The sequence below is a fragment of the Dreissena polymorpha genome, chromosome 8, assembly GCF_020536995.1.
Source record: "Dreissena polymorpha isolate Duluth1 chromosome 8, UMN_Dpol_1.0, whole genome shotgun sequence".
Taxonomy (NCBI): domain Eukaryota; kingdom Metazoa; phylum Mollusca; class Bivalvia; order Myida; family Dreissenidae; genus Dreissena; species Dreissena polymorpha.
This window is the reverse complement of record NC_068362.1, coordinates 97,188,621-97,204,034: the sequence shown is the minus strand read 5'-3', so window position 1 is coordinate 97,204,034 and position 15,414 is coordinate 97,188,621. Positions and strand designations below refer to the sequence as shown.

At 35.9% G+C, this 15,414-nt stretch overlaps 2 protein-coding genes across 2 annotated transcripts; one reads left to right on the top strand and one right to left on the bottom strand.

The window, feature by feature from the left end:
• Positions 1-84: 84 nt before the first annotated feature.
• Positions 85-3,611, top strand: LOC127840751 (uncharacterized). Its single transcript, XM_052369166.1, has 3 exons — positions 85-318; positions 2,374-2,505; positions 3,558-3,611. The coding sequence occupies exons 1-3, from the start codon at positions 85-87 to the stop codon at positions 3,609-3,611; spliced, it is 420 nt and encodes a 139-aa protein (XP_052225126.1).
• Positions 3,612-3,894: 283 nt separating this feature from the next.
• Positions 3,895-7,827, bottom strand: LOC127841055 (acylpyruvase FAHD1, mitochondrial-like). Its single transcript, XM_052369577.1, has 3 exons — positions 7,673-7,827; positions 5,376-5,472; positions 3,895-4,981 (listed from the first exon to the last, which is right to left on the bottom strand). The coding sequence occupies exons 1-3, from the start codon at positions 7,738-7,740 to the stop codon at positions 4,493-4,495; spliced, it is 654 nt and encodes a 217-aa protein (XP_052225537.1). The 5' UTR covers positions 7,741-7,827; the 3' UTR covers positions 3,895-4,492.
• Positions 7,828-15,414: the final 7,587 nt, after the last annotated feature.

Below are 15,414 nucleotides of genomic sequence, written 5' to 3'. Positions count from 1 at the left end.
ATACTTCAATATGGGCCTAGTGTCATGACCATACTTCAATATGGGCCTAGTGTCATGACCATACTTCAATATGGGCCTAGTGTCATGACCATACTTCAATATGGGCCTAGTATCATGACCATACTTCAATATGGGCCTAGTATCATGACCATACTTCAATATGAGCCTAGTGACATGACCATTATTCAATATGGGCCTAGTGTCATAACCATACTTCAATATGGGCCTAGTGTCATGACCATACTTCAATATGGGCCTAGTGACATGACCATTATTCAATATGGGCCTAGTGTTACCATACTTCAATATAGGCCTAGTGTCATAACCATACTTCAATATGGGCCTAGTGTCATGACCATACTTCAATATGGACCTAGTGCCATGACCATACTTCAATATGGGCCTAGTGTCATGACCATATTGCAATATGGGCCTAGTGTCATGACCATACTTCAATATGGGCCTAGTGCAATGACCATACCTTAATATGGGCCAAGCATCTTAACCCAACTTTAATATGGGCCTAGTGGCATGACCATACTTCAATATGGGCCTAGTGTCATGACCATACTGCAATATGGGCCTAGTGCCATGACCATTCTTCAATATGGGCCTAGTGTCATGACCATACTTCAATATGGGCATAGTATCATGTCATGATGACCATACTTCAATATGGGCCTAGTGTCATGACCATACTTCAATACGGGCCTAGTGTCATGAGTCATGACCATACTTCAATATGGGCCTAGTGGCATGACCATTTTTCAATATGGGCCTAGTGTCATGACAATATTTCAATATTGGCCTAGTGTCATGACCACACTGCAATATGGGCCTAGTGTCATGACCATACTTCAATATGGGCCTAGTGTCATGACCATACTTCAATATGGGCCTAGTGTCATGACCATGCTTCAATATGGGCCTAGTGTCATGACCATACTTCAATATGGGCCTAGTGTCATGACCATACTTCAATATGGGCCTAGTGTCATGACCATACTTCAATATGGGCCTAGTATCATGCCCATGCTTCAATATGGGCCTAGTGTCATGACTATACTTCAATTTGGGCCTAGTTTCATGACCATACTTCAATATGGGCCTAGTGTAATGACCATTCTTCAATATGAGCCTAGTATCATTACCATACTTCAATAAGGGCATAGTGTCGTGTCCATACTTCAATATGGGCATTGTGTCGTGACCATTCTTCAATATGGGCATAGTGTCATGACCATACTTCAGTATGGGCCTAAAATCATGACCATACTTAAATATGGGCATAGTGTCATGATCATACTGCAATATGGGCCTAGTGTCATGACCATACTTCAATATGGGCCTAGTGTCATGACCATACTGCAATATGGGCCTAGTGTCATGACCATACTTCAATATGGGCCTAGTGTCATGACCATACTTCAATATGGGCCTAGTGTCATGACCATACTTCAATATGGGCCTAGTGTCATGACCATACTTCAATATGGGCCTAGTGACATGACCATTATTCAATATGGGCCTAGTGTTACCATACTTCAATATAGGCCTAGTGTCATAACCATACTTCAATATGGGCCTAGTGTCATGACCATACTTCAATATGGACCTAGTGCCATGACCATACTTCAATATGGGCCTAGTGTCATGACCATATTGCAATATGGGCCTAGTGTCATGACCATACTTCAATATGGGCCTAGTGCAATGACCATACCTTAATATGGGCCAAGTATCTTAACCCAACTTTAATATGGGCCTAGTGGCATGACCATACTTCAATATGGGCCTAGTGCCATGACCATACTGCAATATGGGCCTAGTGCCATGACCATTCTTCAATATGGGCCTAGTGTCATGACCATACTTCAATATGGGCATAGTATCATGTCATGATGACCATACTTCAATATGGGCCTAATGTCATGACCATACTTCAATACGGGCCTAGTGTCATGAGTCATGACCATACTTCAATATGGGCCTAGTGGCATGACCATTTTTCAATATGGGCCTAGTGTCATGACCACACTGCAATATGGGCCTAGTGTCATGACCATACTTCAATATGGGCCTAGTGTCATGACCATACTTCAATATGGGCCTAGTGTCATGACCATACTTCAATATGGGCCTAGTATCATGCCCATGCTTCAATATGGACCTAGTGTCATGACTATACTTCAATTTGGGCCTAGTTTCATGACCATACTTCAATATGGGCCTAGTGTAATGACCATTCTTCAATATGAGCCTAGTATCATTACCATACTTCAATAAGGGCATAGTGTCGTGTCCATACTTCAATATGGGCATTGTGTCGTGACCATTCTTCAATATGGGCATAGTGTCATGACCATACTTCAGTATGGGCCTAAAATCATGACCATACTTAAATATGGGCATAGTGTCATGATCATACTGCAATATGGGCCTAGTGTCATGACCATACTTCAATATGGGCCTAGTGTCATGACCATACTGCAATATGGGCCTAGTGTCATGACCATACTTCAATATGGGCCTAGTGTCATGACCATACTTCAATATGGGCCTAGTGTCATGACCATACTTCAATATGGGCCTAGTGTCATGACCATACTTCAATATGGGCCTAGTGACATGACCATTATTCAATATGGGCCTAGTGTTACCATACTTCAATACAGGCCTAGTGTCATAACCATACTTCAATATGGGCCTAGTGTCATGACCATACTTCAATATGGACCTAGTGCCATGACCATACTTCAATATGGGCCTAGTGTCATGACCATATTGCAATATGGGCCTAGTGTCATGACCATACTTCAATATGGGCCTAGTGCAATGACCATACCTTAATATGGGCCAAGTATCTTAACCCAACTTTAATATGGGCCTAGTGGCATGACCATACTTCAATATGGGCCTAGTGCCATGACCATACTGCAATATGGGCCTAGTGCCATGACCATTCTTCAATATGGGCCTAGTGTCATGACCATACTTCAATATGGGCATAGTATCATGTCATGATGACCATACTTCAATATGGGCCTAATGTCATGACCATACTTCAATACGGGCCTAGTGTCATGAGTCATGACCATACTTCAATATGGGCCTAGTGGCATGACCATTTTTCAATATGGGCCTAGTGTCATGACCACACTGCAATATGGGCCTAGTGTCATGACCATACTTCAATATGGGCCTAGTGTCATGACCATACTTCAATATGGGCCTAGTGTCATGACCATGCTTCAATATGGGCCTAGTGTCATGACCATACTTAAATATGGGCCTAGTGTCATGACCATACTTCAATATGGGCCTAGTGTCATGACCATACTTCAATATGGGCCTAGTGTCATGACCATACTTCAATATGGGCCTAGTGTCATGACCATACTTCAATATGGGCCTAGTGTCATGACCATACTTCAATATGGGCCTAGTGTCATGACCATACTTCAATAGGGGCCTAGTCTCATAACCATACTTCAATTTGAGTATAGAAGATGAGATTTGAGTATCCACTCAGCTAATTGATTGACGATGTTGATCAGCTCATAAACAATCTCAAATCTCAGCTGAAAGAACATGCACGTATTCCTTCTTAAAGTCAGGGTTGGGTCAGACTCAAAGCTCTAAACAACTTAAACAGCTTTGCATCCAAATACATATATGGGATGTTGGTTTGATAGCAGAAAACAGAAATTGCATACTTGTATGCGCCTACATCAACAAGAGGCTGTATTTAATAGCAAAGTATGTGTTCAATTTTACTTATCTTATAATATTACCAAATATATTCTCAATTTTGGTATTAATATGATCAATTTTAATAGATGTTTTTCTAAGGTTTTGTTTTTCATAAAATTTAAAACAAATATGAGGAGTTAATTGGTTTCTGATTCTTTATTTCAATAAAATATCAGCACAATAATTGTCAATAGTGAGTTCATACTTAAAACTAACATAATTTATATTACAAAACTAAAACTGTTAACAAATCACAGGAATTATAGCATTTATTACTGCAAAACCATTCTTTAAAATATATCAAAATTGTGAGGATACTTAAATTTGTTAATTTCTAATTTTATAAAATTATTTTTGTCAAGAAATGTGCCCATAATGCAAATTAAGCAATTAAGCAAACAACCCACATTATACATACACAGAACATAACTGGGAGAGAAGGTCCGACTACAAAGTGTACATTTGACAGAGAACCCCCAAGTAAAGTTTTCGACAATAAAAGTTAAAAAATTAGCGGGTTACAATATACAAAGTTATCTTAGTGTGTTTTTATATATCACGTGCATTCATGATATAAAATGCATAACCTGTTTGAGATTATTCTTTTATCATTAACAATATCTTGATACATAACTTTAGTACTACAAAACACTTTTTATATAGTATTTGTGTTAGGTATAAATTGTGTCCGACAAATAATGGGTTTCCAGTGAATAGTAAATGAATATAGTCCTTTAGGTTAGGACTTCTCAACCTGAAAAGTGAAAGACACAATATCCCCTAGTCCTGCCTGTATGACATCACCTTCACACACCGGCCCCACCCCCTCAGGCGTCCCTGTCAGTATTACATCTCCTTCCTCCAACTTAAAGTAAGTGCTGATGTAACTCACTAAAAATGGAATGGAGAATATCATATCCTTGGTATTCCCATCTTGTTTTATGGCATCATTCACTTTGAGCCACAGCCTGGTATTCTCTGGAGCAGTAAGACTCTTTTTCTCAATAAAACTGCTGACCGGACAGGAGGTATCAAAGCCCTTGGCTAGTGACCAGGGCTGGCCTTTCTTCTTTGCCTCATCCTGGAAGTCCCGTGCAGTCATGTCGAGAGCGAGGACGTAGCCAGCCACATGATTCATGGCTTCCTGCTCTGAGATCCTGGATCCAGGCTTGCCTATCACGATCCCCAGCTCTACTTCATGGTGCAGGGATGAACACCCCACTGGAATCTAAAATAACACAGTTACTTGAATAGTTAATTTGCTTGATATTATAATAATTCCCCAAACATGCATGGCTCTCATATCATTTTCATACAGCAACTTTATTATCAACATGATCAACACGTCTACTTTTGTCCACATGTCAGCAAGCATGTATGCTTGTGAAAAAAATACTAAATAAACTGGGAACAATAATATTGTCATATATTGTTAGATTTTCGTGTCTGCCTGGCAAGAATTCACATAAAAGAAAGGTGTTGCAATGAAGAAAACTCATACTAACTGAATGATGTTGAATCTTCAGTCATTACTTTATAAACTGATAGTTGTCTAGAATGGGAGAATTGATCTAGTTGTATTACTTGGCATTTATTAGTAAAGCATCATCATGTTACTTGACCTTAATTTTCTCTCCCTCTGTAATGTAGGAGGATGTTGGTTTCAGGAATAATATTGGTTTTGTCGGAACCTGATTTCCAAGCTCCAAAGCATGAGCTCTGAAACAAAAGAATAATTGAATAATATGTCCAGACATATAAAGGTGTATCCCCTGAAGATGAAACTATGAACTAGCAGTGTTTCTATAGACCAGTTGACGAGTGACGTCACGCGCACCTGCAAATATTAGACTCCGCCCACTGGTTGGCAAAAAGAGGTGAAATTCATATAAGCGCATATAGAGAAGGTTGAAATAATCATCGTTTTTATTGATAATCATGCACTATATCAAATATAATTTTACTAACTATGTCTGAATAAAACATAATCGTGCAAGGAAATGCATTTTTTGAACGATTATATTGTTGTTATTATTTGTTTTTACTATAAACGAACTCTGGAGTGGAACACAATATACGAGCGCGATATGCGGTTACCATAAAAATCTCTACTTGGCACATCTTCGCGACCATTTTTTAGATAAAAAATTCTCTGATATTGAATTCTTTCAGAATAAATCAAATTTAATGAACGAACAAAAATAAGGATGTAATCAAACAGCAAATAGATCGACTTTATGAACGCAACATATAGTAACTGATTTGAACATTTATGCCTGTAAAAACTTTCCTTGTTACACATTAAATAAATTTTCTTGATAAATGTAATTGTTTTTATTTAATTATTCACACCAATTTTTACACTCTTTGTTTCAACGTTTTTAACCCTGTGTTTTATTGCACCTTTGTTCATCATAAAGCGATTATCTCGTTATGATCGGATACTGTCCAAACAATTACAAAGAACACATGGTGTCATAAATCCAGTGACCTATTCTTGGGCCCCTGCATAATCCACATGTGGCATACAAGTGTCTGGTCATTAAACACAATTTATGATACCTCCATGTCATCTCTTGGCATATTGAGCGATCATCTAAGCAAAATTGTAAAGCCAAAATACGAAACAGTTGCTTTAATAAAATATTTTAACATATTTAAAAAAATGAAGATATTTGTCCGAAATGGATTAACAGGAATTAGTGTATGTATATATTAGCCTGTTTAATCATAATAATAGAGTGTTAATAACTATAAAAAAAATATTGTGCAGTTTCATTGCTACACAATTAACGTATTTTACGAGAACCGGCAAATGTAAACTCGGCTATTACGTGTTAAGATTGTACGCTTCTGTAGTGTACGAAATGACATCATGAAAACAAGCAAACAACAAAAGGGTAAAAAATACTTGCGTAAAATAAATTATTATATAGATTTATTTATCATAAAATGCTAGATTGTTATCACTCCTTATCACCAGTAAAGAGAGTGCACGCAAAGACAGTTTAGTTTGCTTAATATGCAGTTCTTGTTTTTTATATGTGTGCTAAACTTTATGATATTGTCATTCGATGAAAACGAAACGGTAATTCATGCAATGGAAAATAAAATTACTACAATGTTTATAAATTGTAATGTATTCCGCTTTTAGGGCTTTGTTTTACACTTACACTTTCGCTTGCTTATGAACAATAACAATATCTACACCACTTATAATCATAATCAAATAAATGTATGTGCTATTATCTTTGAAATATAATTTACCAAAATCTTACAATCACAAAGAATAGGAAAGAATATTTATTGTTTTGTTTTGTTGGATTGCCAGTTTTTAGTCTTCCGACCACGTTTACTCTGATGTTAATAACTAATGCGTATTTTTATACAGAGGAAATTATATTTATGAAAATACATTTATTGGTACTAAATATTATATTTTTGCACTATTATTTAAGAGTTTTAATGTTTATTTCGGATGTTTGTATCTTTTTATTGACTAAACAAATGACATGTTTACATGTTTTACGTTACTGTAACCAGTGTTTTTTGCCAACCAGCCAGTGCGCATGCGCGGAATATAACAATAACATTCAACTGGTCTATATATTACGTTTTGTATATATATAAACGATGATAGTAATCATTTCTTGTTTAGAATTTCTTGTACTTACAGTAAGTAGCAAATTATCTAAGGTTTCTGACAGTCACTGTTACTGTTGTTAATTTTTGTAACAACATTCCATGTATGTTACTGAGTAAATTGGTTGTGTGTAGTCCCTACAATGCTACATCAAAAAAGGTCATAATTTAGGTCACGATGCGTTATTGTTATGATAAGCCGATCGGACGCAATTAACAACGACTCAAGTGCATAAAGTCTACATAATTTCAATATTTATGAAAAAGAACTGTATACCGATAATTTCTTCCTACGGCAACTATTTTTCGACCAACTTGCATGAAATTCTTCAAGTTGGTTGCCATTTTGTTTACTTGTGATTATCACAGTTGTCTCTCTTAGTTTTAATGATTTCATTAGTAGACTGTATGCGCACCCTACGGTCGTTGCGATAAACTGGTTAGCCTTATTTGTAAAGAGTTAGACACTCGCTCATACAAAATGACAAGAGTTAGGAGCATTGTCGCAAAGGATGTTGCAAAGTCGTTTGCATTGAACATCCGAGTCCAAAAATGACAAGAGTTAGAAAAAAATTGCTTTAATAGTGTTTCATGGTGCAAGCAGTCAATAAACCTTAATTTATTCACAAGAAAAATGACAAGAGTTAGAAAGAAACACGTGCTTTAACTGTGTTTTCGGTCACGAGCGGTCAATATACTTTATATATTTACATGCAAAATGACAAAAGTTAGAAAAAAACCTGTCGTTTGCATTGAACATCTGAGTCCAAAAATGACAAGAGTTAGAAAAAATTGCTTTTAATAGTGTTTCACGGTGCAAGCAGTCAATAAACCATAATTTATTCACAAGAAAAATGACAAGAGTTAGAAAGAAACACGTGCTTTAACTGTGTGTTAGGTCACGAGCGGTCAATATACTTTATATATTTACATGCAAAATGACAAGAGTTAGAAAAAAACCTGTGGTTTGCATTGAACATCTGAGTCCAAAAATGACAAGAGTTAGAAAAAATTGCTTTAATAGCGTTTCACGTGAGTCCAAAAATGACAAGAGTTATAAAAAATTGCTTTAATAGTGTTTCACGGTGCAAGCAGTCAATAAACCTAAATTTATTCACAAGAAAAATGACAAGAGTTAGATAGAAACACGTGCTTTAACTGTATTTTCGGTCACGAGCGGTCAATATACTTTATATATTTACACGCAAAATGACAAGAGTTAGAAAAAATCCTTTCGTTTTCATTGAACATCTGAGTCCAAAAATGACAAGAGTTAGATAAAATGGCTTTTATAGTGTTTCAAGGTGCAAGCAGTCAACACACCTTAATTTATTCACAAGAAAAATGACAAGAGTTAGAAAGAAACACGTGCTTTAACTGTGTTTCCGGTCACGAGCGGTCAATATACTTTATATATTTACATGCAAAATGACAAGAGTTAGAAAAAAAACCTGTCTTTTGCATTGAACATCTGAGTCCAAAAATGACAAGAGTTGGAAAAAATTGCTTTAATAGTGTTTCACGTTGCAAGCGGTCAATAAACCTTAATTTATTCACAAGAAAAATGACAAGAGTTAGAAAGAAACAGGTGCTTTAACTGTGTTTTCGGTCACGAGCGGTCTATATACTTTATATATTTACATGCAAAATGACAAGAGTTAGAAAAAAACCTGTCTTTTGCATTGAACATCTGAGTCCAAAAATGACAAGAGTTGGAAAAAATTGCTTTTAATAGTGTTTCACGGTGCAAGCAGTCAATAAACCATAATTTATTCACAAGAAAAATGACAAGAGTTAGAAAGAAACACGTGCTTTAACTGTGTGTTAGGTCACGAGCGGTCAATATACTTTATATATTTACATGCAAAATGACAAGAGTTAGAAAAAAACCTGTGGTTTGCATTGAACATCTGAGTCCAAAAATGACAAGAGTTAGAAAAAATTGCTTTAATAGCGTTTCACGTGAGTCCAAAAATGACAAGAGTTAGAAAAAATTGCTTTAATAGTGTTTCACGGTGCAAGCAGTCAATAAGCCTAAATTTATTCACAAGAAAAATGACAAGAGTTAGATAGAAACACGTGCTTTAACTGTATTTTCGGTCACGAGCGGTCAATATACTTTATATATTTACACGCAAAATGACAAGAGTTAGAAAAAAACCTTTCGTTTTCATTGAACATCTGAGTCCAAAAATGACAAGAGTTAGATAAAATGGCTTTAATAGTGTTTCAAGGTGCAAGCAGTCAACACACCTAAATTTATTCACAAGAAAAATGACAAGAGTTAGAAAGAAACACGTGCTTTAACTGTGTTTCCGGTCACGAGCGGTCAATATACTTTATATATTTACATGCAAAATGACAAGAGTTAGAAAAAAAACCTGTCTTTTGCATTGAACATCTGAGTCCAAAAATGACAAGAGTTGGAAAAAATTGCTTTAATAGTGTTTCACGTTGCAAGCGGTCAATAAACCTTAATTTATTCACAAGAAAAATGACAAGAGTTAGAAAGAAACAGGTGCTTTAACTGTGTTTTCGGTCACGAGCGGTCTATATACTTTATATATTTACATGCAAAATGACAAGAGTTAGAAAAAAAACCTGTCTTTTGCATTGAACATCTGAGTCCAAAAATGACAAGAGTTGGAAAAAATTGCTTTTAATAGTGTTTCACGGTGCAAGCAGTCAATAAACCATAATTTATTCACAAGAAAAATGACAAGAGTTAGAAAGAAACACGTGCTTTAACTGTGTGTTAGGTCACGAGCGGTCAATATACTTTATATATTTACATGCAAAATGACAAGAGTTAGAAAAAAACCTGTGGTTTGCATTGAACATCTGAGTCCAAAAATGACAAGAGTTAGAAAAAATTGCTTTAATAGCGTTTCACGTGAGTCCAAAAATGACAAGAGTTAGAAAAAATTGCTTTAATAGTGTTTCACGGTGCAAGCAGTCAATAAACCTAAATTTATTCACAAGAAAAATGACAAGAGTTAGAAAGAAACACGTGCTTTAACTGTGTTTTAGGTCACGAGCGGTCAATATACTTTATATATTTACATGCAAAATGACAAGAGTTAGAAGAGTTGAGAGAGGCCAGCAGTAAATATACGTCATTTATTCGAATGGAAAAATGACAAGAGTTAGAAGAAACATATCATTTAATTGTGTTCCACGAGGCCAGCAGTCAATTTACTCAATTTATTCAAATGCAAAATGACAACAGCTAGAAAAACACTTGCTTTAATTGTGTATCACGAGGCCAGCATTAAATATACGTCATTTATTCACGTGCAAAATGACAAGAGCTAGAAAAACATATCGTTTAGTTGTGTTTCACGAGGCCAGCAGTCAATTTACTTCATTTATTCAAATGCAAAATTACAAATGCTAGAAAAACACATGCTTTAATTGTGTATCACGAGGCCAGCAGTAAATATACTTCATTTATTCACCTGCACAATGACAAAAGATATTAAAAGCAATTCTTTAATTGTGTTTCATGGTGCCAGCAGTCAATAATACTTAATTTATTCATATGCAAAATAACAAGAGTTTAGAAGAAACTTATCGTTTAATTGTGTTTTATGTCGCGAGCAGTAAATATACTTCATTATTTACATGCAAAATGACAAGAGCTAGAAAAAGCACATGCCGGTACGCGGTGACCCCAGCTTTATTTGATTATGTTTGCATGTTGTTATGTATTGTGTAATGCTGTTTTTTGTATCGTGCAGTGCGGTTTTGGCCATTGATCACTTGCAATAAATAAAGGACCACATGCTAGTGTATAATGAGAGAGCAATACTGCAATAGTTTCAATGATATACAATATAATTGAAGGTCGCGGTGGTGTAATGGATTTGCTGTCCGCCTAGAGATCGGGAGTTTGTGGGTTCGATCCCTACTCGGGGAGCGTTCTCATTATCTCTTCGATAGATACCAAGTTCTGGTTCTTCCCAGGAAACGGACTCGAGAGTGTCTCAATAAGCCTTAGGATTTTGATGTAATCGAGCAAAAATAAATAAGCTTAAATTAGTTCAAACATTAACTTATGTAATTGATATCATTTGGCAAATGTATGAAGCCGTTTTACGATGGAAGTAATTAGTAAGCTTTAATAACGCCTTTGAGAGCATACTCAAGACACAACAGTGATTCACTATAGCAAAAATATATGCATAATTTATTTATAGAGCTTGAATTATACAAAAACAATACATAATACAAAAGGCTGTCACATACATGTTATGCTCGAGGAGTGGGCAAATGTATGAAGCTTTAATTACGCCTTTTAGAGCAAATTAAAAATTTTATGTTTCGGTCGTCCTAAAGGTAATGACGTTATGCATTTTCGGTCATATTATGTACCGTAGTGATGTTACACATACTGATACATGTAGTGGAATGTTGCAAAAATTTAATATGAAATTGTTCAAAATGATCTTACTTAAGTAAACTTCAACAAATTGCTTAATGTATTATTATTTATTCGGTTACAAATCATCCGATCATTATGTTTTACAACATTGCAATAAGTGAGCAAATACGTTTTTAAAGTTTAAAAGACATACTCATAAATACATACTCAAGACACAACAGTGATTCACTATAGCAAAAATATATGCATAATTTATTTATAGAGCTTGAATTATACAAAAACAATACATAATACAAAAGGCTGTCACATACAAGTAATGCTCGAGGAGTGGGCTTTGTCACAGATATTGGCTATACAAGTTCAAAGTGGTTGGCATATGAAACATGTGTAAGGACTTATTATCATCAAAATACAATAAAGCTACCTTTACAATTCAGTAGAAACGAAAGTTTGTATAAATATTACTCAACACTTCATAGAGAAATAACTCATGAAAAAAATTATTGAACTTACAATATTTGCTTACATGTACATGTATTTCTTGATACTTAAGTTCCAATTCGGTATTAGCAACTTTATTTTCGTTTAAGTTCACACATATTTTTAAACACTGCGTACCCAGCTATTTTAATTGTATGTATACATGTATTTAACTCACGTTCATACAGTATCCTTTTATGTTTAATAAATGTGGCATAAAAAATCATCGATCTGTGAACACACTCCTTTAAATGTCATTAACAAATTTCAGACCCTCACTGCAACAACTAACTAACTCTACCACAATTTTCTAAAAATAATCATGCACAGTTCTTAAATTAATTTGAAATTAACACAAGAAAAGGCCAATAACCATACAAAACACCATTAACAAACAGTTATAGAAAATACATATGCAGGACTGCGGGAGAAACAAACACAATTTCAGATTTGTATTGTATTGTATTGCCATGAAGAGGTAACACCTTCACACAGGCATCTTCTCCTTAATGCTAGTCCCTGTACAAAGAAAGAAGCAACAAGGGCTGTTTGTAAAACATGCATGCCCCCCTATATGGGCTATAAGTTGTAGTAGCAGCCATTGTGTGAATACCCACCAAAAATTTCCATTTACTATAATTTTTTCATTTCTACACGGATTCACTTCAAATTGATACTGAACTTTTGTTATGACATTAGGGTCAATCTCAACTATGCATGGCCCCAATCCCAACCCTGGGGCCCGCCCACATAGACCACACCCACCCAAAATTGCCTTTACTATAATTTCTTCATTTCTACACCGATTCACTTCAAATTGATACTGAACCTCTCTTATGACAATACGGTCAATCTCAACTATGCATGGCCCCATTACCAACCCTGGGGCCCCGCCCACATAGACCACACCCGCCCAAAATTGCCTTTTACTATAATTTCTTCATTTCTACACCGATTCACTTCAAATTGATACTGAACTTCTCTTATGACAAAACGGTCAATCTCAACTATGCATGGCACAATTACCAACCCTGGGGCGCCCTGCCCACATATGTCACACCCACCCAAAATTGCCTTTTACTATAACTTCTTCATTTCTACACCAATTCACTTCTAATTGATGATGAACTTCTCTTATGACAATACTATCAATCTCAGCTATGCATGGCCCCATTACCAACCCTGGGGCACACCTAGGTCAAACATTCGGCGTGGGGATACGCGTCGGCCTCTGCCGCGCCATTTCTAGTTTAATTTTATTAGTATTCTGCTTTAACTATGTTGGGTCAGGCTCTTAATTTCTGTCAACGGAATGAAATATCAGCATCTTCCTGCATCATGTACACTCAGTGACCCTGTGATAATCCTCCTTGCATCCTCCTAGAATCCTCCTCATGTGATTATCCTCCTTGCATCCTCCTACTGTGATTATCCTCGTTGCATCCTCCAACTATAATTATCCTCCTTGCATCCTCCTGTGATTATCCTCCTTGCATCCTCCTTCTGAGATTATCCTCCTTGAATTCCCCTCCTGAGATTATCCTCCTTGCATCCTCCTCCTGTGATTATCCTCTTCCTGTGATTATCCTCCTTGCATCCTCCTCCTGTGATTATCCTCTTCCTGTGATTATCCTCCTTGCATCCTCCTTCTGAGATTATCCTCCTTGAATTCCCCTCCTGTGATTATCCTCCTTGCATCCTCCTCCTGTGATTATCCTCTTCCTGTGATTATCCTCCTTGCATCCTCCTCCTGTGATTATCCTCTTCCTGTGATTACTGTGAAACCATTTATTTTCGACAGCACAAAATTTCGTCATTTCTATAAAAATGACGATTTCGTCAGCACTTAAATTCGCCGATTTCTGATTTTGAATTTAAAAAAATGCGTCAGTCACTATCCGATTTGTGTGTAATACATATTCGCGATCAATCGCAGTTGCGAAAAATCGTGGAACGAATGCGGGAACACGCTTGAGAATCACTGCAGGAGGTGGGGCCTGTTTGTCACATGCCAATTAACTAGTCTTTTGTTATCAAGGGACAGTAATGGACCCTCTTAATGTATGCCATTCACACGTTCATTGTTATGATTAGCGGACAAGTGGGATCGAATAACCGTTAACGAGTGTTTGTAACAACAAAGCCAATTAGTCTTAAAGCTGGACTGATTAAAAAATTGTGTCCATGTTGTGTTGATGAAACAATGTTGTTTCCTGTTTTTTTTGCTCTCTAAATGAAATGAAGTATTTTTTGCAAGTAAATCAAACTAGTCACTTTTGTTTGTTTTCTTGGGTATGTTTTCTAGTTTGTATGATTTTTATTAAAATGCTGTCAATACCGTTTTAAAACTGTTTGTGTTATACGAAAGAGGTTTCAGTTTGTTAAGTGTTTTTTTTCAAATAAAATGCTTTTTTATTCTGATATCAACATTAAAATTATAAACTCTATGTGTGTGTTTGTTCTTAAAAAGTAAACTACCGGTATATAAATCAATAATTTAAAAATAAATAAATTGATACATATAAAATAGTAATAAGTGTGGTTAAACGCAAACAATCAAACAACAAACAGCAATTAAAATATTCTTTATTAATTTGTGATAAATACGCATGTTGATCACACATCGTCATCTTTTCATTTGGTGTATTGTCTTTCATCGGCATTCGCTGCGTGATGGCTTATATGCAACACCCCTGAAAAACACAATGCATCTAATGGGTAATAAAGTTATAAACAATTAGCGCTAATTCATTACCATTCTACATAAACGAAGTCAACGCATTCGATACAGCTGTACTGCACAAGCGTTTTAAAGAAGTGTAACGTGTCAGTTAAGTACCTTGTGTAATCTATATCCCTTTGTGTCAAAACCGGATTAATCTTGATTACGAAACAGCAGTGAATGTGTGCATGGATTATGTTGGAATTGAGTGCCTCATGTCTACGGTAAAGTTTTAAAATATTGTTCAACTTAGTGTTTGTTTTTGTTCAAACATAGAGCATGATTGTTCGTTAGGATCTTAAATTCGCCGATCGGTCGACTGACGAAATTTATGAAAATTAATGCCTGACGATTAATAATGGTTTCACAGTATCCTCCTTGCATTCTCATCCTGTGATTATCCTCCTTGCATTCCCCTCTTGTGATTATCCTC

Excerpts from the sequence above, each read along its gene's own strand:
- LOC127840751 (XM_052369166.1), top strand. The coding sequence starts at position 85 with ATGACCATACTTCAATATGGGCCTAGTATCATGACCATACTTCAATAT. Across the intron at positions 319-2,373 it reads TACTTCAATATAGGCCTAGT|TATGGGCCTAAAATCATGAC; the intron begins GTCATAACCATA and ends ACCATACTTCAG. Across the intron at positions 2,506-3,557 it reads TACTGCAATATGGGCCTAGT|CTCATAAACAATCTCAAATC; the intron begins GTCATGACCATA and ends GATGTTGATCAG.
- LOC127841055 (XM_052369577.1), bottom strand. The coding sequence starts at position 7,740 with ATGGCAACCAACTTGAAGAATTTCATGCAAGTTGGTCGAAAAATAGTT. Across the intron at positions 5,473-7,672 it reads GCCGTAGGAAGAAATTATCG|AGCTCATGCTTTGGAGCTTG; the intron begins GTATACAGTTCT and ends CTTTTGTTTCAG. Across the intron at positions 4,982-5,375 it reads CAGAGGGAGAGAAAATTAAG|ATTCCAGTGGGGTGTTCATC; the intron begins GTCAAGTAACAT and ends GTGTTATTTTAG.